Raw genomic sequence first — 27,392 nt, forward strand, 5'->3', positions numbered from 1 at the left:
ATAAGACATCATTTATAGCAATAACAATTCTATATATAGTACCAGTCAAAAGTTCGGACACAGCTTTTTATTTTTTTTTGTGATTCTACATTTTACAACAATAAGGAAAATTTCAAAACCATGCACCATAACACATTAAAGTCAACTGTTATGGAACAGTTCCTACAAGAACCGTATTGTCAAGTGTATAAAAACATAATGATCAATACCTACCTCAGCTGCAGAGGAGAAGTTCATTTAGAATTACCAGCCAAAAATAAAATAAAATAAAAAAATCACCAAATAAAAAACAGCACTTCAGACTAGAACTTCAGGCTATGAAGGCTTTACAGAGCAGAAACATCTCAATGTCAACTGTTCAGGAGGAGATTATTCCATATTTTGGACGCCTTCAGCCTTGTTTTATAACGTAAAAAGAAATAGAAATTAGAAGGTGTGCAAACTTTTGACTGGTACAGTATATAAGAAGTGTGTGTGTTTCAGCAAGAACACCTGATTTGTACTCGTGTAAGAGTGGAAAAAAACCAAGAACGGCGTTTGGCAGGGAGACGGGGGTGTGTCACTGCGTCACACCGAGGGCTGAGTGGGTGAGTGTGAGTGAGGTGTGTGATTAAGGTACGTCACACTAACTTGGCTGACTGACAGCAAGCTAATAACGGAAAGAACATAACATAAAAAAACAAAAAGAAGGAAGGAGGGTACAGGAGTGCAACTATGTTGGCAGGAGCTGTTTACCTTCACGTGAATAGTGTAAAAGCACAGAAGGTCATGTCTCTTGTAAATAAACACTGGCTCAGCTCTTAACCCTCCCCACACCACCCCCCGCCCTCTCTCCTCATGATTCCGTAAATTCCTAAACAGGCTTCTGCTCTATTCCTGTGTATGACTCTGTCAAGTGACCCTGTGATGTTGAGACAGAATTTTTGTAATGACGAACAGTATACATCATGACAATTCTGTTATACGTCCCTTATACACTGCCTAGCCCCAAAAAAGGTCAAACACTCAGATTCCACATGCTCTCACAACCACTTTTTCACTATTTAAGTCCTAGAATGTACCTGTATCATCAGGGAAAAAAAAACTTTTCAGATGTGATTATCCGGTTATTCAGTACATTAAGGTCACCAGCTGACTTCGTTTTATTGCCTCATAACGTCACTGAGTCTAGAACTGAGCAATCGAAGCAACCCCATATCATAACACACAAATAGTTTCACACCAAAAAGTTCACACCAAATATTCATAGCGTAAAAATCAGAGGTGCCCAAAATCTGCCTCTTAACATTCCAGCTGAAACACAACTCCGATTCCAAATTCTGGCTGCTTGAAATTCGGGACCCTATCAAGCACATCCCATCATTTTCCCCAACTTTTCCCAGCAGCATTTCTAATGAACAAATTATATGAATGTCAAATTATATGAGCGTTAACTCATTACAAGACCCTTGACATAAAAGTTAAAATACAACTAAGAGCTGAGGAAGGCTAGGTTAGCCAGTAGCTTTGTTTCCTAACCGCTAATTACTAGCCGTTCTTAATAGCTAAATACTGCTAGGTTACATATCATAGCAGACTGCTGGGTTAGTCTTTAGTTGCTAACCACTAGTGGATGACCTAGCACTACTTAAAGGCTAAAAAAGGCAAGGGTTGTCGTTAGCGTTTATTTCATTACCCACTAGCCTAGCCTTATTGACTGTAGCTTAGCTTGGGGAGGGGAGGGGGGGGGGGGGGGTCTTAAGGCATATGAGATCACAATAGGGGGAATTCTGATTTGTTTTTTTAAGACCCAACCCATATCAAATTAGAAAAAAGAACTAAAATCTATCTATCAACTTTAACTCATTGGATTTAGAGTGGGATTTCCATGAGAAAGTCTGTGCAACTGTTCTAGTTTGTGTATCTTGGCGTTATTCACTGTGTCAGGGCAGATTACCATCATCATCAGTGATCGTTGTTTCTTTCATACAAACGTCCCACGGGCTGAATACTGGCACTGCCACACGGCTGAACACTGAGGTGTTGTTCTAAAGTAAAAATGTTCACCTGAAGTGACACTAAATTTACAATATACTGATTAAACGTGGCGCTTGTCTTCATATAAAAATGATATGTTTTACTTTTTCAATGTTTTGTTAATACAGAATGATGTACAAATGTATAAATCTGTCTTTGGGAACTGTATACACAATCATTCACCAACACCACTTTTATAGCTTTTCTAAAAAAAAAAAGCTTAGCATTTATTTATTATTATTATAATTTATTTATTTTTTTTTTTTTACACTTTTCCAGTATATTACTGGAACTCGGCTGGGAGTTTCCACATGTTAGGGAAGTGTAAACATCACAGGGCGAAATACAGTTGTTGTACTTTACTGTTGCTATACAAAACACACAAATTAAATGGTCGCTCTCACTCGGGATGCCAGGCCACAATGTTAAAGAATGGCTAGGCAGTGATGAAAACCCACTAATTCAAATTGAAAAAAGAGAATAATCAATAAACAAAGTGGAAATCTGATCAGTTCTGCACATACCGTCTTTCACAAAAATTTGCTTAATATTTATTACTATTCCACTTGGACATATTTTCCAGCTAGGAATGATAAAAACTATCCCAGTAAAAAAAAAACAAAAAAAAAAAACCCCATAAAATCTGGAAAGACTGCTCGCTCAACTTTGCACAGATATCTTTTCCAAAGATATGTAGTTTACGCTGAATGAAGTTCCCAAATTGCCCATAACATGTGTATGTGTAGGGACTGGCACCATGTCCAGGGTGTACCCTGCCTCTTGCCTCCCGGGATAGGCTCCAGGCTGCCCGCGAGCTTAAATACTGGATAAAGCGGTATAGAGGATGAGTGAGTGATTGAGTGAGTTTTATTCCAGAATGTCAATCAATTCTGAACTACAGGTGTGCTCTCTTTAGCTGCAGAAGTTGGACGCTATGGAACATTATATTCCAAAACAAACATTACCAGTTATTATGTACAGTATATTACAAATTCTTAACGGCAATTAATTAGTGAATGATTAACAGCACTAGCGTACCATCGGTTATCAAAAGCAAAAAAAGGTCACGTTACTGACATAACCCTATACACACTGATTTAAAGCAACCTTTTACATGTTAGGTGTACAAATAAAAAAAAAAACTTTATCAGGCATAAAGGTAACAGAAGGACTTCTTTAACTCAAATAACCACTCTTCACAACCGTGGTGTGCAGAAAAGCATATTAGAAAAGTACGTCAAGTTCCTCTCCCGTCAGCATACAACAGGAATTCTGGGGTTAAGGGAGCCGAACTCAAATGCTAAAGTTAACCCCTAGACATATGATTGGAATTTCAGTCAGCTGCACTGCTCAGTGATGGGACCTGATCTAAAGAGCATAAAACAAAGAGTGATGTACGAGCATCCGCAATAGGCATAATTATTAAGAAAACATTTTGGATAGACAAAGTTTATTATCTTTACTATTCATCAGCCAGTTGATCAGCCAGTGACCAGAATTGGTTGGTTTTCAGTTTGTTTGGCCATGACCATCCTCAGATATAAACAATCCTGTGTCGAGTGCAGATGCCTCCGAGTGGTGCAACAGAAATGCTTTTTTTAGTGGCACGTTATCAACAATCACACATGTTAAAAGCCTCCGACCGTTTCTATTTACATTTGGTTTAAAATCCAATTTCATCAACAATTGTTTTTATATGAATCTAGGGTGTCCAAACATCTGATTAGTAATTAACATTATGATGTTATTTTATGACATTATGATATTATGTTTACAAAATGTTTATAAACATGTGAATATTTAAGATCATTAAGGAAACAGAAAATCTTCAAGTCATTTATAATTACTGTTACAAATGTAATTTATGGCTGAAGACTAAAGTCAACTGGCGAAATGTTGGAGACAATCGGATTTGAGAAATAAAAGCAATTTTTTTATGGAAAGCTAGGTGGCTTTGAAGGCTTTGAACATTACGGATGTTATGTCTGTATACGTTACATACACAAAAATCCATAACTACAACAATAAGCCAAGTTTGACTTCAACCAAAATAGGTTCCTGAGGAACATGTTATGAAGGAACCCTGCTGTTCTAGTGGTCTTAGAACCTACAACAACATTCCAAATACCAAGAAAAATATGGACTTAGAAATGAAATGTGCATTTTCCTTAGACTTTTGCACATATAAATTAAATTCTACTGTTATTAAATTATTAAATTTTCTCATTTGATTGTTTTTAGAAATAAATAAATTCCGGCGGAAAAACAAGAACAATGGAGTTCCTGAGGAACCTGGGAACAAAGAAAACCCCGCTGCTCTAAATTTCAACACAAAAGCTGTAAAATAATGTAAATACTAGTTTTCCCTGAGGAACAAACCAAAGAACAATTTGTGGTTGGAACACATTGTGTAAAAAGGTCCATTTTCCCAAGAAAAAAGTAACAATCAAAAAATTTGTGAACATCTTTACTAATGACCACACATCTCTAAAACACTATAAAAATCTGTACAAAATGTCTAAAAGGGTGCATTTCCCCCATAGAATAACGCAACAGTCATAAAAAATTAAAACTGAAAAAAAGGGGTAAAAATGACTGCTGAGAAAATCATTTAACTTCAACTACGAATTTCCGTAAAAATTAATTTTAGTCCCCTTCAAAAGTATGGCGTTTGTGAGTAATCTGATTTAAACAAGAAACCTGCTGTTTTATAGGTTCGATGCAGAAGCTAGAAAAACTTCCGCTTAGGAACAAACTAAAAAAAAAACTTGACTTGTGTCTTTTTTTTTTTTATAAATAAAAAAATAATAATATATTTGAAAAATATGTAATTACTTATATATACTTAAAAAAAACAGTATTGGTGGTGATTATATAATTTCTTTTTTGTTATACATATAATATAGAGAATGTGTACCAAGGAAGTTACTTCTGAAGTTTATGCAACATTGAAGTTATCCAATCTTGCTTCCCTAAAAACTTCAAGTTGCTAACTTCAGCTGTTTTGGAGAGATGATTTTAAATGTGTCCTAAAAATGGCCATTTTTCAGGGTTATACTGTCTCGCTTCAAACAATAATAATTTCAAATGCAAATTTTTTAAAAATATTAATACTAAAATTGGTTTAAGCTCCCAAAAGCATATGACCTTTAAAAACAAGCAACAAAAAAAAAAACAACCTGTAGTGTCCGTAACCCTGTCAAATTCATGTAGACACGGTTACAGACATGGGTACGGAAAATGCACTTTTTCAGGTTTATGTCTTTTTATAGTATATTAAACTACAATGGGCCAAGTTGCATCTGAATGACAATTAAGATAATTCAAACCAAGATTTAAATTGAAAAAGTTCCAGACGTATAAAATTGTATTTAGTGAAATTGTATTTATATTTTATGAAAAATAAGGTTTTATGATCCGATCCACCTAAGTGAGATACTTTTGAGCACTGACACCATTGTTTTGGCTGAGTGAACGTATACATTTAAACAATGAAAAACACTTGACAAAAGACATTCTGCTTTAGTGACAACATTTTTTCTAAAGAACAATAAAAGTGTGCTCTGGTAAACAAACAAAAGAACCTCTTTTAGGTTTAAGAAGGAATCCTGTTTTTGTTATTCTATATATAAAAACCAAAGAACAATTTAGATTTTTAATTATTTATTAAATAATGTATAATAAATGCATGCAGAACAACAGTTTAGAGTTAAAGTTTAAGTTTGCAGTTGGAGTTCACCCTGCCAAAACAGCCTGCAGGGAAGTAGTGTAGGGCTCGAGCTGAAACGTGTGCACTCAGAACGGAACAGCAGAAAACTTACTTACCAGCTTCACGTTAATCTATAAAAACAAGCCCCCAAGGGAACGAGCTCGTGCTCTCCTGCACATGGTTACTGCTCGACTTCAAGGCTGTTGGAGTTACAATGCATGCACAGAAGAAATGTAGAAATGTTGCGTTACCTCGAGAACTTATTTTTGGGGAGGGGGGAGTGGAGTTCTCCTTCTAACTTGGTCCTTTTTCAGGTTCTCTTTCTCTCTCTCTGTTGCCTGAACACAATCCCTTCCACCGCGATTCTAATCAGATCCCTAACTAAACTCAGGAATAACTCTATACTGGATGAAACATAATCCCTGATGTGCTTTAACTGACCGTCTCACTAACGGGACCTCATGCGTGCGCGCGCGCGCGCGTGTGCAGTGCGAAGCCCCGCCTCCTCCACGCGCTGTACACAAAGTGGCCTGGTCCTCGAATATTCCCCCCGAATTGAAACACGTTACCCTTTTTTATTGCCTACACTTTGCCTCACACCACGAGGATTGCTGTGGGATTGCTGTGAGATCCGATTTTTTAAACCCTAATTTGACAGATTTTATAGATTTGTCTGTACACACAAAACTAATGTTTTTATTTTTCAGATTGAACCTCAGTCACTTACGCCTTTCAGGCAAGTTTTAGCGGATAGCACTCCCGCTCGCTCCTCCAGGTTCCAGGCTCGATTCCCCCCTGTGTGCATGAAGTTCGAATGTTCTCCCCGTGCTTGGTGGGTTTCCTCTGTGTACTCTGGTCTTCCTACTCTTGGCGTTCCCAAATTGCCCAAAGTGTATAAATATGTGTACATGTGTGTTTGTGTGCCCTGCGATGGACTGGGACCCTATTTAGGGTGTACTCCACCTCATGCCCTAAGTCTCTTGAAATAGACCCCAGGCCCTCAGCGACCCTGTATACAGGATAAAGTTGTATAGCTCATAAGTGAGTGTGTGAATGAGTGTCCACACTGTTTAAAGTGTTCACATCAGATTTTGAGTCTCAGCGCAACTCTGACACGTCATCAACCTGTCTGCAGCGGTTGCTTTGCTAACTAGTGCTGGAGGCGTGGGTACACCGTAGCATGTCAAATGCTGGTGACTTATAACAACAGTCACATAACAACACTCATTCACATCAGTTAAAAGAAAGATATCATATCTCACCCTTCTGTCTAGTCGTGGTGCAGAACAACTCTGTCACACCAGACAATATCAGCATTCCTGCGGATTTCTTAAACCATGAATCCATGATCCTGAATAGACAGTTTAAAACCTGATTTGAGTGGGGAGAACATCTAGACTAGGATACGCTTTTTAGGAATCTGATTTGAAATTGAATTTAAAGCTCTAAATGTGAGATGTTCGATTTGGAATTGTAAAAATCAGATTCAGTATTGGTGTAGTGGTTACCAATATGGCTTTGCATCCCCAGGGATGTAGAGATTGCATGTTCTCCATTTGCTTAACAGGGTTCCTCTGGGTACTCCGGTTTCCGGTAGTCCAAAAGACACACATTTACAAATTCCCCATGTACCCCTTTAACACCAAGGCAGTTCCAGTGCTGGTTCGGAGCCAGAGCCAATTTTAAACCAGTTCTTTAATTTCAGACAACCAAAGCATCGACCCACAGTCAGAAAAAAATGATTCCATGGCGGCACCAACAATTCAAATTTAAATTTTATTTGTCACATACAAAGTCATACACAGTATGATATGCAGTGAAATGCTTATACGGCCGCTTGTGACCTTAAAAAAAGAATATCAATAAGAAATACAGTACATTATGGAATAAAATAAGAATAAAATATAAAAAAATTTTAGCTATAGAAAATATGGCTATAAAAGATACGAATAAAAATATAATATATAAAAGATAAAACATGAAAAAAACTTACTGTATATAGAACTGTTGTGGAGATTGACACAACAAATAGATTTAAATAGAAATATCCAGGGAAGTGTGCAAATATGCATGAATGAGTGGATATAATGTCCATAGAATGTGCAATGTGCAAAAATATGCACTTTACGGGCTAGAACAAAGAATTGCTTATGTCAGGGGCTTGGGGGCAGGACTATCAAGACCAACTGAAAGTTTGTGACTATGTCTTTAAAAAAATGAACTTATTATGCAATGGGCAGCTCAAATGCTTTCTAGTAATGATAAAGAGATGTACATGGATGTATACAATGAAGTAATGATGTGACTCTCTAGCCCATGAAAAAACAAAGCCAGTTCTTAGAAGGTTCGCTGTTGAACTGGCCCTAGCACCAGACAAGAACTAGCACCTGATTCACTTTGGTGCCCTGCGATGGATTGGCACCCTGTCCGGGGTGTACCCTGCCTGGTGTCCCAAGTGCTTCAAACCTACCGTGAGCCTGTACAGGATAAGCCATACAGAGAATGAGTGAGCGAGATTAAATCTGTTTTAAACTCTTTAGACTATATGGATGTGGCAAAAACAGGCTGATAATTTCTGATAGGATAACAAACAGTTATGTTGTACAGTACAAAAAAAAACAAAAATAAAAAAATTGCTGTGATAAAAGAGGAAAAAAACACTTTGGGATGAACAGTTACTGCCAAATAATTAATTTAAAATCAATTTTACAAAACATATCCCCTCTTTCATGGTGCACTTTCAAAGATCTGGCAACCCTACAGTAGGCCTACAGTCAACAACAGAAGATTAACAGTATGGGAAAATACACACACTGTGCAGTGAAAACATGAGACCCTTTAGTTTAAAGTGTAAAAGATGACCATTTATGGACTTCCTGAAAGCGCGGCATGTGTCGGTACACAGCGCGCGCTCCACTTCAACGTGTTCTGTCCACGTTCACGCGCAGCTGAAGAAGCCTCTCGTGTGCAGCTGTTCCAACAAGTGAGGCTTTAAACTGCATGGTAAAGAATGACGTCACTAAACTGCAGGTGCCGATTACCGACCACAAGAGGGCGCTAAAGCTGACCTGACGTGCATCAGAACGTTCTGTTCATTTTGTTCTTAGAGCAAACGTGCACTCTGGGCCACGTTAAACTTTTTATGTTGATATATATTTTTGATGTGCTTGGCAATTTTTCTGCGTATTTGTTGGTTGGTGCTAAATGCTTGTCATTGTCATAAGAAGTCAGTGCCTCACTGAGGCCACAGGACGATGCAATAGGAAAGGAAATGTCAATAGGCGACTCCTTAAGACCTTAAGTGACCCTAAGGTGTTGCAGAGGGTCCAAGTTTCACGCCTTGAGCATGACACGCCCTCGGTCACTCATCTACACACGCTTTTAATTCACACTTCCAATTTGATATTCAAAGCAACTGCCTGTGAAAGTAGAAGACAAAATTACTGAGCTTCAGCCTCATTCTGACTATTCAGCTATAAACAACTTTTATTTCAATGTAAAATCTAATAAAATAAATTGAAATTCAAATGCACTTACAGACTGCAGCAATGTTACAAACCAGCCAGAGTGACTAAGAGTAAGGATATATTATCCTATATCACTAAATATCCAGAACCCCAGTGGCAGGAGGGCCCTTTTAAGTTAGAAAGGAAAAGTGAGCAATATGGATCAATAAAGGAAGGGGCCTCAAGATACTGCTTATCTATAGGGCCCAGAGTTCTGTGTTACGCCCCTGCTGCCCTACATGGAGCTGCTTAGAGAGCATGTAGGTGATTTGGTTGGTAAAGTAGGCCATATTTAATTTATTTGTTTGGGCGGAATATTTCAAATGTCAGTTGTGCCAACTGGAATAAATGTATTCATGCATTAATTGCTTCACTTTAATACACAACGCTAAAATATACATAACCTGTGCCATGCAGTGTAAGGTGTATGGTTACAGTTGGGCAAATGACTGGGCATAGAACCAAATGCCTTTATTAGCGGAATCTCACTCCAAGCTTTCTGAAAAGCTGGCAGACCTGGGCATTATATTACAAAAAATGAAAAATAATCTGGTGATATTTTTGCATATTATTGTCACACATGAAATTTGTTACAAATATTTTTATTCCTTCATTTTTTTTTCTCCAATGCTAGTTTTCTGTCAGAATAGACAATCTAGCCAATCTGATTTCTTTTCTGCTGTCGCTTTGTGGTTTTGGACAGCTAGATTTTTTTCTATACAGACTTTAGAATTTGGACTGAAAGCTCCGTTCATGTAAGTGAATGACGGCACAAATTACGACCAATTAACTAAATAAGCAGTCAGATTCTGCTGTTTAGTCAGTTGGAGTATTGCTTTATCTCTTCTATCAGCTCATCACTACGACTCCACCAGCCACATCCAGTTTCTTTGGATCCCAGTCGAGTTATCTCATTATTATATCAGAGATGTGTGAGTTAGTGTAGTTAGTTAGCTGTGTTTGACACGCAACTTTTTCTTTGCTATTTCGTGTGGTGAACTTTCATCAAAGTAATTGTGGTCTGATTTCATCAAAGTAATTATATTTTTTAAAAGCAACCTTATACAAACACATGAGGTTCCCAACTTTGTCCAATTAATGTTACCAAAACATTTTAACAACCAAAAATCACATGTCACTTTGTAGTTTGTCTCTCGTTGTCACGGACCAAGCACTACGATAACCATGAGATTACTCATTTTTATTTATTTATTTTTTTAGGTGGGGGTAGGGCATGATCATGCGTCATCTCTAGACAGAAAGGAACTTGTTTAATTGTTTTAACTTGGCTTGAGATGTCCTACAACATGCAAACATTAAGAATGTTTTAAACAGATAATAGACTGGCATTTAGATGATAACAAAAATGCCGCACAATGTGGACCATGACATAATACAATAAACTATAAACAGCACTGTAATATAAGACTATAAGGAAATCAACATAATTACATGACAGACCAGTTTTTAAATGGAAACAAAAAAAAATAATAATGTAGGTTCCTGGTTTTTGCTTGAAAATAGGAACAAGTTTCCAGAAGAATTCATATTCTCCAGAACACTCAGTAAAACCTCCAGCTGTTTTGCTTACAGTACTGTGGTAACTGTAATAAGTCTCGGCAACATATAAAAAACTGCCGCTTTTGAAAACCTCTCAACATAAAATAAACTTTTTATAAGAAACTATAAAACTATATATAACTATAAAAGAAACTATAAAGAGTGCGAAAACGTAGTCACATAAACACATTCAATATTTGGTGTGAAGACTCTGCTTGAAAATACATAGTGATCAAAACAGATTTGTGCAGTTTTATAAGTAAAACAGCTGAAGGTTTTACTGTGTGTGCTGGATAATATGCCAAAGCTTCTCTGATAACATTGTCTATTTTCATACAAAGCTCAGGATCCTACATTAGTTTTTTTTTTTTTAATTCTTGCTTTCTGTTAAAGCAAACAAATATTCTTCAGTAATGTTATTTATTAATTATTTTTTAGAGTGTCTTTAGAAATAGTGAATGGTATCTGTACATAAAAATGCAGACATGATAAACATACTGTATAAAACAACATTAGTAGTACAGATAATATGGTGCTTTTGTCCAGTGACTTTTGTCCAGTGTTACTGTATATGCTTTCTTTCACATATTCTTTACAAAAATCCAAATCTGATCTTTTGCTTTTGCTTTGCTTGTGGTTTTGCCAAAAGATTGCCATAGACATAAATTATGTCATTGCAATTTGTTTATTAATTAATCACTTTATAGGTTTCATTTAAGCTTTGCAAAAAACTCAAGAGGAGTGTGCAAAAGCTGGGTTTAAATTACACCTTAAAAAAACTAAATCATGGCATCCCATCACTTTCTGGCAAATAGAAGGGAAAGAAATGGAAACAGTGACAAAGTTTATTTTCCTGGGTTCCACAATCACTTGAGACGATGACTGCAGCCATGAAGGTAAAAGAGGATAGGTCCTTGGGAGGAAAGCTATTACAGTTGTAAGGCTAAGGTATTTATAGTCAAAGCCATGATTTTTCCAGTATTAACGTTTGGCTGTAAGAGTTGAACCATTAAGAAGGCTGAACGCTAAAGAAAACTCTTGAGAGTCCAGTCAATCCTAAAGTAAATCAACCCTGACTGTTCATTGGGAGGACAGATACTGACACGGAAGCTTCAATACTTTGGCCACCTAATGCAAAGAGAGGACTTACTGGAAAAACACCCTGATACTGGATAACATTGAAGACAAAAGAAGAACGGAATAACAGAAAAAAAGATAGTTACATAGCATCATTCACACAATGAACATGAATTTGAGCAAACTTCAGGAGACAAAAAAGGGGCAGGGCAGGGAGGCCTGGTGTGCTTCAATCAGTGGGGTCAAGGAGAGTCGGACTGAACAAAGAACTCAAACATGGCATATCTGTGCCATTTTCTTGGTCCACTAAATAGATTTCATCAGCCAAGATAAGATCAACAGCTACGTCTGTGAGCACATGCTCATACGTACATGTGACTAGATTTAAAGATTTGCAATCAAACGATTAATTATTATAGCAAAAAACTTGCTGTAATTAAAAGCTTTTTGTTAAATATTTGTAATCATATTTACTTTGCTTATTTTGTACACATGTGATCGCATAGACAGACGCTGTCGGAAATACATGTTATGTCTAGAAAACAGCATGAGGAGAATTCGAGGAATACAAACCTACAGTAAGTAACGTTGTCATTTCCCATTAGTTGATCATCATTGATGGGGTTAATCTGGGTTAGAAGTATTAAAGGCAACATGCCAACATTCCTCACTCTTGTACTTATACCATTTTTATTAATTTCACTTTACTCACTGAATTTATAATAGTTAACCAGTCAGTTGTTTAGCCAATATGGTTCATTCAGGAATTGTTCCAGTGTCGTCAGTGGTATTGAACTGGTCACTGAAGCGATAGCTCTAAAACAGCTTTAAAATGCTCTTGGTGCCAGGTACACAACATTCTTCTAATACTTCGCCGAGAAAAAGAAGCCAAGAGCCGGTTAGACAGGCTTTGTCAGGAAAGACTGACCTAAGACAGCCACAGAGTGTCCTTGACAGTCGTATTTAAATGTTGTGTATATGTGGGAGAGTTGCTTCCTGGAATGTGAGCACTTATGTACAGTATGTGTGTGTAAGAGAGCATAGAGCAATGAAATAATTTCTCAACTCAAACTGTCTGTGATATTAATCAGACAGTCAAAACACACGGAGGGTGTGAAACTTCAGAGAGGGAGGGAAAAAAAGAGCGAGACTGAGAGAGAGAGAGAGAGAGAGAGAGAGAGGTTCGGCCGAGAGCTGACAGGTGTTCTTGTTTTTCTTGTTCCTGCATTTCTCTATGAGGCGTAAACAGAAGATGTGATACTGAAGCATGTCTGCTCATACGGTAAGATTTTAATATTAATCTATTCTATTGATTTTAGTTTTTTAATGAAGTCTGTCTTAATTGTAAGTCTAAAGAGTGAAGTTGACATTTGACAAACATTACGTGGTTGCCTGAACACCAGATATATTGTTATAATACTGTACTTATGGTTCGGTCTCACAATAACACTTGATAATAGTTAATAATTAATTAATAATTGAATGGCATATATTGTATGTAGACATAATTCCAAGTCTCTCTCTTTCTCTCTCGCTCTCTAGCCATAGGATGAAATTACTGTAAATGTTGAGGTTACTTCATACTTTCTTTGCTATATTCTAAAATATGAGTAAAAAAATGGTATGAATCAAAAAACTATTAATGCTGATGCTAAACAGAAACTTATGTTCAGTCTATAAACTAGTACAGTTTTTTTCCCTTTATGTGGAATGTGACCCCTAGTTCTCAAATATCTTATAAAACAACCACGATGTACATATCAGGTTGCACACACTTACAGCATACACCTTACAGATTCTCTACCATGTAAGACCGACAAGCCTGAGAAAACTTCATTACAACCATATATTTCGACTAGATTTTCATCATAATGAAATTACACCTAGTAACACCTGGTCAAAGTCCACAATTCTGCACCAGTTTGAGTTTTATAACCTGAATACATTCAGCTGGTTCTGTCATATCATTTCCTTTTTGTGATACAGATCGTTGCTTTTTTAAACTTTATTTAGGGAAGTGTGCAGAAATCTAAGCTAACACTGTAAATACTTAAAAGTTCTATTGCAGGGGAATGACAGCAAACACAGGCTTTATTAAAAAAAAAGTTATTGCTGTGATTGACACATCCACCTCAGTTTAAATAGGAGTTAGTAAACAGCTAAATAGCTAAACAACGTTTCAGTTGACACATTTAGAGGAAAAGCTCGCCTTATTTCTAATTCTATATAATCCCTTTCTACACTAACGCACTTATCCCAGTGTTTCAATAGTGCTTGGATACAATCAAAGTAGAACGTTTTCTCAGTACACCGATGCCATCTTTGGATTGCCTGCTTTACTATTTATTGTAAATTGTCCAATTTATTAAGAGCGACACAGAGCACATCTTACTTATTAAGTACTGTATAATTAAATTTTTATGTTGTTGAACGTATGGGTTTTGTGTTATATACAACTAATCATTCACATTAGATTCGGAAAGTCAACACTGCTGGAATAATTCATAATACATTTATAAGGAAATGTGTTTAACACTATAATGTTTTTTCTTTAACCAAATGGCTAAAAAGGTTTTTTGGCGAAAAAGCTCTTAGTTAGACGGTTGCATAAGAGAACAAATCCTACACACGAATACAAACTGTCACTGAAAAGTCCTGTCTGTTGTATGGTCGAGAGGGATGGAGGAAAAGGACAGTGTAGAGGTTCTGTGTAACACTTTTGCAGCAATCATTTGCATTCAGGCATTAAAGGACACGACCACTGCTTCTCTAATTACTACTAATACTGCTCTTACATCTTGTTCTACTTCTAAACTTACTACTACAACTAGTAATATTACACCTACTCCTTTTTCTCCTACTTTTTAAACGACTAGTCTTATTTTCGTCTTCAATTTTTTATATTACTGCTGCTGCTAATTCTTCTATTACGGCCCTGCTCCTCCTCCACCACTTATGCCTCCTCCTTGTCCTAATGCTTTTATTACACTTGCTACTATTATTAGTATAATTACTGCACCTACTGCAATTACTAACACTTAAACTTCTTGTACTGCAGCTTCCCCTCCTTATAACTTCTCCCTCTTTAAATGTTGTGGTTGGACTCTCGGCTGCTCCTGGCAAAGGGTCGCCACAGCGGACCATCCAGTCCACACATACAAGCTTGGCTTAGGTTTTACTCCGGATGCTTTTCCTGATGCAACCCTCCTGTTTTATCCGGGCTTGGGACTGGCACTGTATCCCGTGGCTGGGGTTTGTGCACTGGCTGGGAATCAAACCCAGGCCTTCCGCATGGCAGGCGATGACTAGTCTTATTTTCTCCTTCTTCTTCTTCTTTTTATATTACTGCTACTACCAATTCTGCTATTACTGCCCTGCTCCTCCTCCACCTTTTATGCCTCCTCCTCCACCTTATCTTAATGTTATGATTATACTTGATTCTATGCTTACTACAATTACTGCTCCTACTGCAAGTAGTAATACTTATGCAGCTTCCACTTCTCCTTCTCCCACTACTACTGCATTACTGCTCTACTACTACTTATACTTTTCGTACTACTACTACTGGTGGCACGGTATGATAGTGAATAGCACTGTCGCCCTGCATCTCCCACCTCGGGGTCTGTGTCCATGGAGTTTGCATGTTCCACCCGTGCTTGGTGGGTTTCCTCCCACAGTTCAAAGACATGCAGTTTAGGCTAATTGGTATTAGCAAATCGCCCATAGTGTGTGAATGCATGTGTGAATGTTGACCGGGGGTCCCACCATTGTTGTGAAAATGGAAATTAATGCAATAGTCATTGTTGGCCTCCACAATCCCTAGTTGGACTACAGAGGTTCCTAGATGAATGGATGAATGGATGGATGGATGGATGGATGGACTATTATGATTACTGCAGCTTCTCCTTCTCTTTCTCCTTGTACTATTACTTCTTTTTCTTCTTCTACTATTACTACTCCTTCTACTCCTTCACCTGTTAATACCACTACTTTTACTATTACTTCTATAACTGTCTCTAACTGTTATTCCCTGGTATTGTACACCATCCCACCTCATCCCCAAATACTCAATGTCATGTCTATAACACTGCTCAAATGACGTTTCTGGAACATTGTGTATATCAGTATAAAAGAGACATCTGACATAATAGTCATTGACATTAAAAAAAACGCTTGACTGATCTACTGTATATCTCTCTATTCCTCTCTCAGATGAATCCGCCACTGGCTGTTCCCGGGATGAATTCTTTATCCAGAGGTTTGTCTGCAGAGGGCCAGCCTGCTCATATACAAGGTGTGTCTTCTGTATTATGAGGATATTATGGGGATATTTTATTATTTTATTAATAATTTGCTATTTTTAACCTTGCATATGATAAATGAATAAAATATATGCTTTTTTCTGCAGTGAATGGGAAGGGAAGAATTAGACAACTAGAGCATGATGTGGTGTGTATAAACAAATTGTCAATGTATATACAGTACAGTACAGATATACACAGATAAACTATGTAAAGGTTGTGGAAAGTGACGGATTATCCTGTCTTGGTCAGCTCACTGACAAGGTAAAGCTGATATGAGTGTATCCGCTGCAGCAGACCTTGTGATCATTGTGGGTTACAGCTCATCTTTTTGTCAGTGTCCAGAGTGCATTAATCATCCTCTGGCCTTGTTTAGTATGAGTTTTTTTTTTTACCACTGGAACAATGTTAGCTCAGTTTCGGTTTCTCAACCAAGCTGCTGAGAACGATTCCATTGATGGACCGGAGTGGAAGGGTATGATGGGCTTTCAATCAGTAATTGTACACATACTGTTTAAAGTGCATTTACATGACAGGTGTATTTGATGAAACGGCCATTCATTGTAGCTAGGTAGGTGAGTGGGTGTGTATTAAATTTCACAATAAAGAACATACTGTTTGTCTCGTAGGAAGTGCTAAATCACTGCTTTTCTGATGTGGAGCGCTTCATGGCCCGTCTGCAGCAGGCAGCCGATGCTCAGCGCATTCTGGAGCAAAACATGAAGAGAAAAAAGAGCAGCAAGAAGAAGAAGCAGGGTTGTAAGTGACGAGTGAGACAAAGGGTTCGGGGCATTAAAATGAGTCAAAACTATGAAAAAAGTTTTAAAATGATTTTTCTTGTGCATGTGTGTGTTTGTGCTATGTAGATGATGTCATGATGACAGAAAAAGTAGGCGCTCCTTCCGAACAAGAGTTCGTGGACATTTTTCAGAAGATTAAATACTCATTCAGTTTGCTGGTAATGTAATCTCTCATCCCAGTCTCTATTTAGATAATGATGATGATAAAGATGATGATGATGATTGTTACTATTATTATTCCTTTTATTCTTTACATTTTTGGCTGTTTTCATTTTTATGCACAGCTATGTTGCTTTCATTTCAGGACTCTTTAAAGGCAGACATAGTAGATCCAAACTCAGTGGAGCTTCTCCATCACCTCTTCGTTCCTCTCGACCTGGTTAGTGTTCACATATACGGATTATTACACATTATATTATCATATTTGGGCAATTATCCAATCACCCATTCATGCGGCAATCATACCTTTTCCAAATCATGATCAAAGCGGGACATTTTTAGGTGTGGAAATGACACTCACCTAGCAAGCTTTTAATTATCTAAAGACAATTTAAACTTACTGTTTTTTCCCTTAATCACCACATTTGTTAAAGTTGCTTCTTACAATATTAAAATAATATTTACAATAACACATCTTAGGCTATATTATAAAGACTTAATTAATCTTAATTCTTAATTAATCTTAATCTTAATTATAAAGCAAATTAATCTGGTGGAATGCATTTATAGCTTTTTGCAAAAATGATATGGACGATGGGTGTTCAAGTGAAACAGGGACTTGTGAATACAGGTACCAACTTACAGAAGCACAGTACAGTGATGAGACTTTAAGCCACAGTAAAACATTTGAACTGTGTCAGCATTTTAAAGAAAGACGTTTGTCTGCAAATAAACATTCAGTGATTAAAACACTTCGTCTTAGAAAATCGACGAATAACTTGTCCCTAACCTGCGGAAGTGACGCATCAGCCTGTGGACTGTGGATACTGTACACACAATCATTCATCAACACCATTGACACATTACAAACTCAGATGGGAGTTTTAGTCACATCTCCGTACAGTCTTAACCTCGCTGCAAGACATTTTCACATGTATGGCGTTTCAGACATGAAGCAGACAGTCTGATCACAGCTTCTACTTTGATTGTAACCAAGCACTAGTGAAACTCTGGGATAAGTGCATTAGTGTATCAGGTGATTATATAGAAAAAATAAAGGGAGTTTTTAATCTCATAACTGTGTTCTGTTATTCTGCACAATCAAAAGTCTCTTGACTTGAACACCCCTTGTACTTCTTTGTATTTTGATTATGAGTCTATGTGGACTGGTTTACAGGATATTTTTCCATTGTTACAAAGTCCCATACTCTCTAGCAAATAACAAGTGGTTTTCTTATAGCCACAAAGCTTTCTAATCCTAATCCTGTGAATCCAATTTCAAAAATTAGCTTAGTTGTTAACTTTGTCTGATGCAGGCGAGTATTTTGAGCCTTCTGAAACTGCAGAATGTGTTCTACAGGAATATGAATAAGCGTTTCTAAAGAACAATGTTTTGTTGATGCCCCAACAGTTGCCTATAACTTTTTTTCTTTTGAGTTTTGAGTAAAAAATTTTTCCATTCTTTTTTTCTGTTTTTTAATCACATTTGTGACAGGTGTGGTGAATAATGATTTGGTTGAAAATGCAGAACATATCAACTCAGACTCAGTCATTGCATCCAAATTTACATTCTTCACTCTTACATCGATAATAATGATTGGATTAGTTCCAGTTTAACAAATGTAAAAAAAATCATTGAATTTGTATAATAAATTAAAATCAGTTAGTAAATGAAATGCTTTAAGATTAATAATTTAAATGTATACAATACAGTAATATTCTTCATATTAAATTTAACATCATAGATTAACTAGCATCACCAGTATACTAATTACTGGCCTGAACATCTGTCATCATCTGCACCTGTAACCTGTAACTCCTGTTACATAGGCCACTGTTTGGTTTAACAATCAAAAAACATTTCCCTGGAACTGGTCAGGTACAGGAACTAAACTTAAAATGAGAGTCAAAAAGTACTATAAAGGGAACTATTTTATCTATATAAAAGATAAAAATTAGCGAAATATGAGGAAATAAGGAGTGGCTCAAGATTTTTTGCACAATACTGTACAGTGTATAAATTATAATTTTATAAATAAAAATGTGTGTGTGTGTGGCCAGATGGTTAAAACTACAGGTGGTCCTGGCTTGGCAGCCGGTGTGTCCAGTCCTGCACTGACCAGTGGAGCCATCGCTCTACTGCAGCAGAATCTCACACAGGAGGAACGAGAGTTGTGGAGTTCTCTTGGCCCTAACTGGACGCAGGCAAAGTCTGTATTACAGCTTTTTACTAATTTCAGAGCATGTAAACCATGCTCCATTTTCTGAAATTTTACCATGACCACAAACGCTATAATTAGCACAGCCAGCACAGATCCCTCTTTTCAGTCTATTTCAAACCACGAAACACATATAACTTTTTAAAGATACACATTCAACCAAAATACATGGCATTGAAGCATGGTTGTGATCTAAACAGAACCGCATTTCTGTATGTTTTCCTAACTGTGTGTGAAGACACCCTTTTGGATGCTGATCTCTAGACATAGATTCTTATGAATATGACTTTATTTGCATGCTCCACTAGTCAAACATTTAAAATAACTTCTATAGGCTGGTCTATAACCTGTCTATAGCCTACCAGCTACACTACTTTAAAGTGTTTAGCTTTTATTTTGCATTTTCACATTTCCACCTTGGATGGGTAAAACATGTTTTGAACTTATGACATACTGTATGACATAATAGGTCAGAGCCTATGACATGAAATTTCTGAACATATCACACCTAACTACTTAGGTAAAGGCTAAAATTATGTGTTTCCTTTATGATGTGTAAATGCAGGCAACCTCATCTCTTTGAATTACACTTTAAATACACTCCTGTGCAACATCGGCTAAATCTCAAATGATGTATTAAAAATGTATTGCATTATTATAAGCATTTTCTTGTATAAAGAATTTTTTTTAAACGTAATATTTTAGAAAGGCCATATTACACGTGATCATTAACACTAAATTGAGTATACCTGTGATTTATAATTAATCTAATTGCATGAACATATGAACATGGTTGTAAAATTACCCATGAACACAAGACAGCAACTTCCTTTTGGACCTATGGGCGGTTTGGCCACAAGTTTGATTAATGACACATGAGACAGGCAATCAAGAACTGCAATCAAGAACTGCTTAAGTATAGAATGAGCCAAACTAACAATTATCAAAGGGCATGGGGATATCATGGGACTTAATGTGACTGCTAAGACTGCTTGAAGGACATTGTGTAATGTTAACCTCCGTGAAAGTACACAACACTTGCTTGTTCTTCAGGACAAATCTGAATAATTTACTTTTGCTAAAGGACATGAAAAGAAGCCTGATGAATATTGGGAGCATCATTTTTGGTCAGAAGAGACTTTGTTTGGCTGAGGTGTGTCCAGCATGTCTACCAAAGTGAATCCTGATCCTGAGAGTGAAGCACAGATGTGGATGTGTGAAAATATGGGGCTGCATGGGTGTGCGAAAAAAGACTTTTTTTAGGTATAGAACATAAATGCCTGACCAGATGATTCCCAGTCTCCAAAAGCCTGCTGAAGGAAATTCCAGCGTGAGAATGACCTGAAGCAGTGGTTTTCAATCCTGGTCTTGGCGGCCCACTTTTCTAAACATTTTAGCAATTTTTTCAGCTCCCTGTACACTCGATTTAACTAATCAGCCTGTAATTAACAACCTTTTCTGAAATACAGTATGTGTATCACTCTACTTCAAAGGTATTCTAATTATCATTAATACCTGAACAAGTGCACAAGCTTTTCATTTTATAAATTTAAGATTCAACCCCAGAACGGTTGGTTTGTTGATACTACTCTAAATTGCAATAAGGAAATAAACCGGACTGTCCACCACCTAAGATTTATTCTCCTCATCTTTTGTTTACATAGTACTGGAAAGGAGTTAAAACAACTTTAATCCTTGTTAATTATACTAACTGTTGACCGCTAACTGACACTTTTTCTGCCATTTGCAGAAGGATTTGTGTTGGCGGAGTAAAAAAAAAAAAAAAAATCACAATCTGTTTATAATAAATGGTGTTCGTTGAACTGTAGTATAAAGCAATATCACACTTGAGGTTGTGCTGTTGTACTCAATGTCATCACAGTTGTAAAAATGTATCTAACTTCATCTTGTGTGATATTACTTTAATATGCTAGAATATTTGTAAAGTTTTTAGATTAGGATATAATAATTTGCTGGTTCTGACACTTTACAACCTCTAAGCTATAAACTATTATCATGTCCTTTTTCATTTTACTTTATTTGGATGGTTCAGTTTTTAGATCTTGATAATTAGTAGATTATCTATATAATATCAACCTATTAATGGTTCTATAACAATTTCAGTTTTAGCTAATGTTGACGTTACAATTTCTAACTTGCTTGCTGCATGGCAGTCAATATATTCTGTATGGATTGTAGGCTGTTTAATGTCTAAATAAAATATTAGTCACTTTTGGTGATGCACACATTCTGACGCCTGAAGCAACATAGGCAAATACAGAATGATCACTTTGTCGAACAACAAATATAAGCATGTTACACCCAGCCTGCTCAACCTGATTAAAACTATGACTGTTCTACATTATGTCTAAGTGTCTAGCTGTGCTACTGTATGTAATGCAAACTATCGTAGTAGTCAGGCTAATGTAGAGTAAAAATGTGTTGTGTGTCAGTTCACAGCATGCCAATTCAGCATCCCGGTATACTCCAGTTTTTCTGGATGGTTGGAAGCCTAATGCAAATGGGCATTTTTTTGAAGATCAAATCGACTCACCAAACAAAAAAGAGGCCCTGCTGGAACGTCAACAGGTTTCACCTGCACTCTTACGCACACACAGACACTTAAACTTTAAATTCACACATTAAAAAACACATTTTTAATTACATTCTGTCGTTTATTTCAGTCAGCATACAGCCAGCCCTCATCACCTCTCCAGCTCACAGATGAAAGGTAAATGCTGACTATTGTGTGGCTTTACACACACATTTAAACCTGTTTTGGTTCAAGTAAGATGCCTGTTTCCTCAATTTTTAACCCTATTTATTCATGCCAAATTATAGTAACATATGTAACTATAGACCTTTTGCAATCACAGGTCACACTGCGAATAACACAACATCAGTCACAACAGTGTCCAACATTAGGCTACTACAGTACATGTTTTCATCTGAGGTGTGTTTCTGAGCAAAATATAACAGAAAGATTACCTGATGATTACCTTATAACCAATCGGATTAGCTGATGCTTTTTCCACACAGATAAAAGAGTAACTTAGCAATTAATGGCATTTGTTCTGCTGATTGTTTTTATATGCAGTATGTTTTGGTGGCTTAGAGGGTAGCACTGTCACCTTGCACCTCCAGGGTCCAGGTTCAATTCCCACCTCTGGTCTGTGTGGTGTGCATGGACTTAACCCAAGGTCTATACAGTGGTGGAGAATTTCGGCATGCATGGAGGTACCCAGCATGGGCCTTGGGTGGAGTCCCTAATAAGGCTGAGGTTTTAATCATGTATAGATAGCAGTGCTAGCAGCGACCGTGAGTTCGAAGCTGAGGAAGGGGCAATGTCATGGTATGCGCCAGTGATGGGTGTGCGTCTAAATCTTTTGTTGCTCCACGCTTACTCCGTAGCCTCACTAGGTAGGTGGCCGCCCCCTCCTGAAAAAGGGCAAAGGGGCGGGGCCGCTAGATTGGGCAAGGCTGGTCGATGATCACCGTCAATGAGCCTCAGGCTTTCTCTTAACTTTACTTCTACTTAACATTTTTTATTTCATTAATGACTTAGGTTTAACATTAGGGTAGGACCAAAGTATTGCTGAAGTTCCATTAAATCTGTTAAAGACAGTTTTGCGTGATCTGTGACAAAATCTGTCTGGAAAGACATACAGATCGACATACAAACTGAAAATTTTCTGAGAAAATTCTGGGTCCTCTAATGTATGAAACATAAAGATATAATTAAAAGAGCAAGTTTTGACCAATGTACAGACATAAACTTACTTGTAGTTATATAGATTCCAACAATACATACTGTGTACTACATAATATTGCTAGTAACAGTAGGCAGAAAGTGACAGTGATTGTTTAGTAAACACAGTATTATGTACATTAACCACCTGTCAGTTAACTTCAAAGTTAACAAATTCACCTCAAATGCTGTTAGGTAGCTTTTCACATTTTGACTGACCTCCAAAATTTGACCTTTTATTGGTTAAACCAAAGGAATACATATACACAACAGAGGAAGTCCTTATGACTGTCAGGAACCACTTTTGACTTAGTTTGGGAAAAGATGTGTGAAGTTAGCTTCCTATCATAACATTTTCTTGTGTATATAATTTGGTAAAAACAATATCAGTAAAGCATTAAAGAGTCTTTGAGGTAAAAAAAAAATATATAAAAATTACATAAAATAATTTGATAACTATCCGGGAGAAAAAATTTGCAAGCTATATAACTGTTGCTAGAAGCTAGCAAACATTAGCTTATTTAGAAAGTGTATTATTTATGATAGTTTCTCCTGCAACATTTAAATGAAGCCAAACTACAGAAAAAACATTATCTTTTTCGACTTCATAAGTACTCTAGGGAGTTTTAACAAACTTAAAACTATTTGATATATTGTGGACTTGGATTGACAGTAGCTTGAATAGTACAATTTGTCCGCCATTTTGTAAAAAAAAAAAAAAAAACAGACCACATTATACTGACTAACATTCCACACAGTAACCTGTAAACCTGTATAATTTAACATGGGATAGAGGATAATACAGTAGTTTGTACATTTGTGTATGTTTGTTGTGCAGTGAGGAAATTCCACTTCCTGGCCTTTACTGCTGCAGTTATGACTTTGTGGCCCGAAACAGCAGTGAGCTTTCAGTACTACATGGAGAAAACCTTCAGGTACACACACTAACCCCATTGAAGTTACTCAAAACCTTTTGCCACAATGTTAATAAAGTAGCAGATGCTCTTATACTGTTCCTTTCACTTATACACTGATCAGCCATAACATTACGACCACCTGTCTAACAACATCTTTTCATCAATTTTGCACTTCTGTTGGATCGGACCAAATGGGCCAGTCTTCGCTCCCGATGTGCATCAGTAAGTCTTGGCCACCCACCACCTGGTCACCAGTTCACTGGTTTTCCTTCCTTGGATGACTTTTGTTAGGTCCTGACCACTGCAGACACAAGACCTGGAGTTTTAGAGTTGCTCTGACCCAGTCCTTTAGCCATCACAATTTGGCACTTGTTAACGTACCTCAAATCCTTATGCTTGCCCATTCTTTCTGCATGGTTCACTTAATATATCCCACCCATTTTTATCTGCTAGTGTAATGGGTTTTTGAAACTGGACAACTGAATGGGATGTCCACAGGCTGCAGTGGTCACCCACCCTTTCTTGGATCACTTTTGGTTCACTGATGCACATGGGGAGTAAAGGCTGGCCCGTATAGTCTGATTCAATAAATGCTACTGTAGCTAAAATTAAGGAAAAGGTTAATGCTGGTACTAACAGAAAAATGTCAGAACACACAGGCCATTATACTGTTTTAATGGAAAAGGGGGGAGGGGGTCATAATGTTATAGTTGATTAGTATATCTTTTACATACTACATAAAGCGTGCTCCAAGTTTTTCATCACTCCTTTCATGTTCTTCTAGGTGTTGGATTCGTCAAAGCGGTGGTGGAAGTGCAGGAACAAGTATGAAGAGATTGGATTTGTTCCGTCGAATATCCTGGAGCCTGTCGACCAGACAGAGCTAGACAGCAGTGTGGTAAATCACAAGTCGCCTCCGGTGAGACATATGCACCACTCTCTGTAGAAAGACACACACATACATATATTCATAGACACAAACATTAAACCTGCATTCTTTTGTGGCCCCCTTGTGGCCTGGGGCTACTATGAGGAACTTCCTTGGACATAATGATGACTGTAGGTGATCATTGCTTTGCCTAGACAGAAATTTTTGGAATCGATTTATTTATTTATTTATTATTATTATTTTTAAATAAACCTAAACTAAAAACTTACACTCTATTCTTCAATCTTTTCTATAGAAAGTCGCTTTGTCACCCACGGGACTTGGACGCTTTTCATATACAGGACCCAATTTTTCCGGAGGAGACTACTCCCAGGATTCAGGCACAAATCCAGGTACACCTCGCCTCAATGTTTGCGTAGTGTGAACATTTAGATCAGCATAGTGTGCTCGAGTCCCCTTGTAAAGGTCGTCTTGAGAACGGTATGGGAAACTCAGGCACGGTTCAATTCAGGTATGAAAGCCAACCATACATAAACGTTGAATTGGGTCACATTTAGAATGTGACCTCATCAACACCGTCTGTCTCCTCTGATATCTCTGTGGCTGATCTCATTGTCTAAACTGTACGCTCATAGCTGATAAAGTAGGAAGGCAGGAGAGAGAGTCACTCCTGACATTTTATTCCCCAAAACACCAATAACACTGAGCAGAGCAGAAAGGTTGACACAAGTGTACAGTACTTGGGTATGAAATAATATTACTAATGTGAAATCTAGCCAGAGGCGGAGAGAGCGGAGGTTGAGCAATGATAACTGGGTACAGTATGAAGCAGTAAAGTCAGGAGAGGAAGTGGATTTTTTTTAAAGCTACCTTATCTTTAATATAACCTTTAATAGCTTTAATAGCACCACAATGTCATGTAATTTTCTTGAATTTGAATGTCCTGTCCCCTTTGACTTCTGTACAGAGGTTTTAATTGGGAAGGAACCTGAAATGTTAAACGATTAATGTGCCATATCAGCCAGCTTGCTAAAAACATCCATCCATCCACCCTTACGATCATTTCTTAATTGTCTATTCTCCTTATTCTGTTTAGGGTTACAGAAAGCCTGGTTAATTCATTTGTACCAAACTTTAACCATGTGAGAGCATTTAGGTTTTAGTTTTACCGTCAACTTAACCTTATTGATCCACCATTCTTTTCAGCCAAGATTTGATGGATTGCAGAAAACCAAAGAGTACCTCAAAGGAATGTTATACTGTAAATGATCAATTGCAAGTCTAATTCTCAAGTTCAATAATTCTGTCTAAGGTCCTAATATGCCATAAAACAAAAGCTCTAAATAAAATGTGTCACATTCTTTAAATAATTATCATTCCTCAGTAATGCTTGTGAATAATGAGCTTGCACAGCGGCTGGCTCTTGGGAGAGAGGCATCATTCCGACCTCTAGTTATCAACAAGGCCAACGACACTACTGTACCTCTAAACTACCACTCACCTCCAGCCGAGGTACATGAATGGCTGAGAGCCAAAGGCTTCCATGATGAGTGAGTCTTTCTCTGTTACACATATATATAAATACACACACATCCACTACAGGAAAATACTAACTATTTTTTTTATTACTCCTACAATCTTGCACAACTAAAGTAAATTTGCCAATGCATTTATTGTACTTGACTTTACAAGTCTCTCTCTTTGCTTCTGTCTTTCTCTGTAACAGAACAGCAAACAGTTTGGGGGTTCTCACTGGAGCTCAGCTGTTCTCTCTGAGTAGGGACGAGCTGTGCAAGGTTTCTCCTCATGAGGGAGCCAGAGTTTACAGCCAGATCATGGTGCAAAAAATTCCGCTGGAGGTGGATTGCTCACCCAAAAACACTCTTGGCATTTAAATATATTGGAACGAACAATCAGTCTGTCCTTAGTGTAATACATGACATAGGCATATAATATTTGTTCTTTTCTGTCTCTTAGACTGGAAGAAAAGTAACTGAGCTGGAGACTGTAATGAGGAAACAAAAGATGAAAGTGGATCCCAGTATGGAGGCTGGAGAACTTTAATACACCATGCACGCACACACACACACACACACACACACACACACACGCACACAAACACGCACACAATCACAATCATCATGTATTTGTGTTAGAATGCACAAAATGGGTTTATGGGTAAGCGTATGTCTGGTTAAAATCTACAAACACACACACACACACACACATACTCACACACACAGGCTGGGCCAGGCAGCAAGAGCTTGTTAAATTAATTAAAGTATACCTTAATTAACAGTAATCTACTCTTATCAACTGTCTTTCAGTAAACAAGACAGAGCACTGAACACAATTACCTTCTCTCAATGATGTAATAAATAAATAAATGTTCACATATTCAAAAGATATATATATATATATATATATATATATATATATATATATATATATAATTGTAATATTTAAGCTTAAGTGTTTTTATTTAAAAAGC

The 27,392-nt window shown here is 37.2% G+C and overlaps 2 protein-coding genes across 3 annotated transcripts in view; one reads left to right on the forward strand and one right to left on the reverse strand.

Moving 5' to 3' along the window:
• The window catches only part of slc6a16a (solute carrier family 6 member 16a), a 19,798-nt gene extending 13,610 nt beyond the window's left edge, over nucleotides 1–6,188 (reverse strand). The window contains exon 1 of one of the 2 annotated variants that reach the window (XM_053515041.1): nucleotides 5,977–6,188. The gene's annotated coding sequence lies outside the window, so the exon portion shown is untranslated. Of the gene's footprint in view, nucleotides 1–5,841 lie in introns of both variants that reach the window. The other variant, XM_053515042.1, reaches the window with a different exon arrangement.
• Nucleotides 6,189–12,880: 6,692 nt separating this feature from the next.
• Nucleotides 12,881–27,300, forward strand: eps8l1a (eps8 like 1a). Its single transcript, XM_053515423.1, has 15 exons — nucleotides 12,881–13,150; nucleotides 16,081–16,162; nucleotides 16,277–16,317; nucleotides 16,799–16,928; nucleotides 17,036–17,127; nucleotides 17,274–17,348; nucleotides 19,190–19,338; nucleotides 21,801–21,936; nucleotides 22,032–22,078; nucleotides 23,934–24,030; nucleotides 24,797–24,931; nucleotides 25,197–25,293; nucleotides 26,286–26,451; nucleotides 26,628–26,760; nucleotides 26,879–27,300. The coding sequence occupies exons 1-15, from the start codon at nucleotides 13,136–13,138 to the stop codon at nucleotides 26,963–26,965; spliced, it is 1,482 nt and encodes a 493-aa protein (XP_053371398.1). The 5' UTR covers nucleotides 12,881–13,135; the 3' UTR covers nucleotides 26,966–27,300.
• Nucleotides 27,301–27,392: the final 92 nt, after the last annotated feature.

The sequence above is a fragment of the Clarias gariepinus genome, chromosome 16, assembly GCF_024256425.1.
Source record: "Clarias gariepinus isolate MV-2021 ecotype Netherlands chromosome 16, CGAR_prim_01v2, whole genome shotgun sequence".
NCBI classification, from domain to species: domain Eukaryota; kingdom Metazoa; phylum Chordata; class Actinopteri; order Siluriformes; family Clariidae; genus Clarias; species Clarias gariepinus.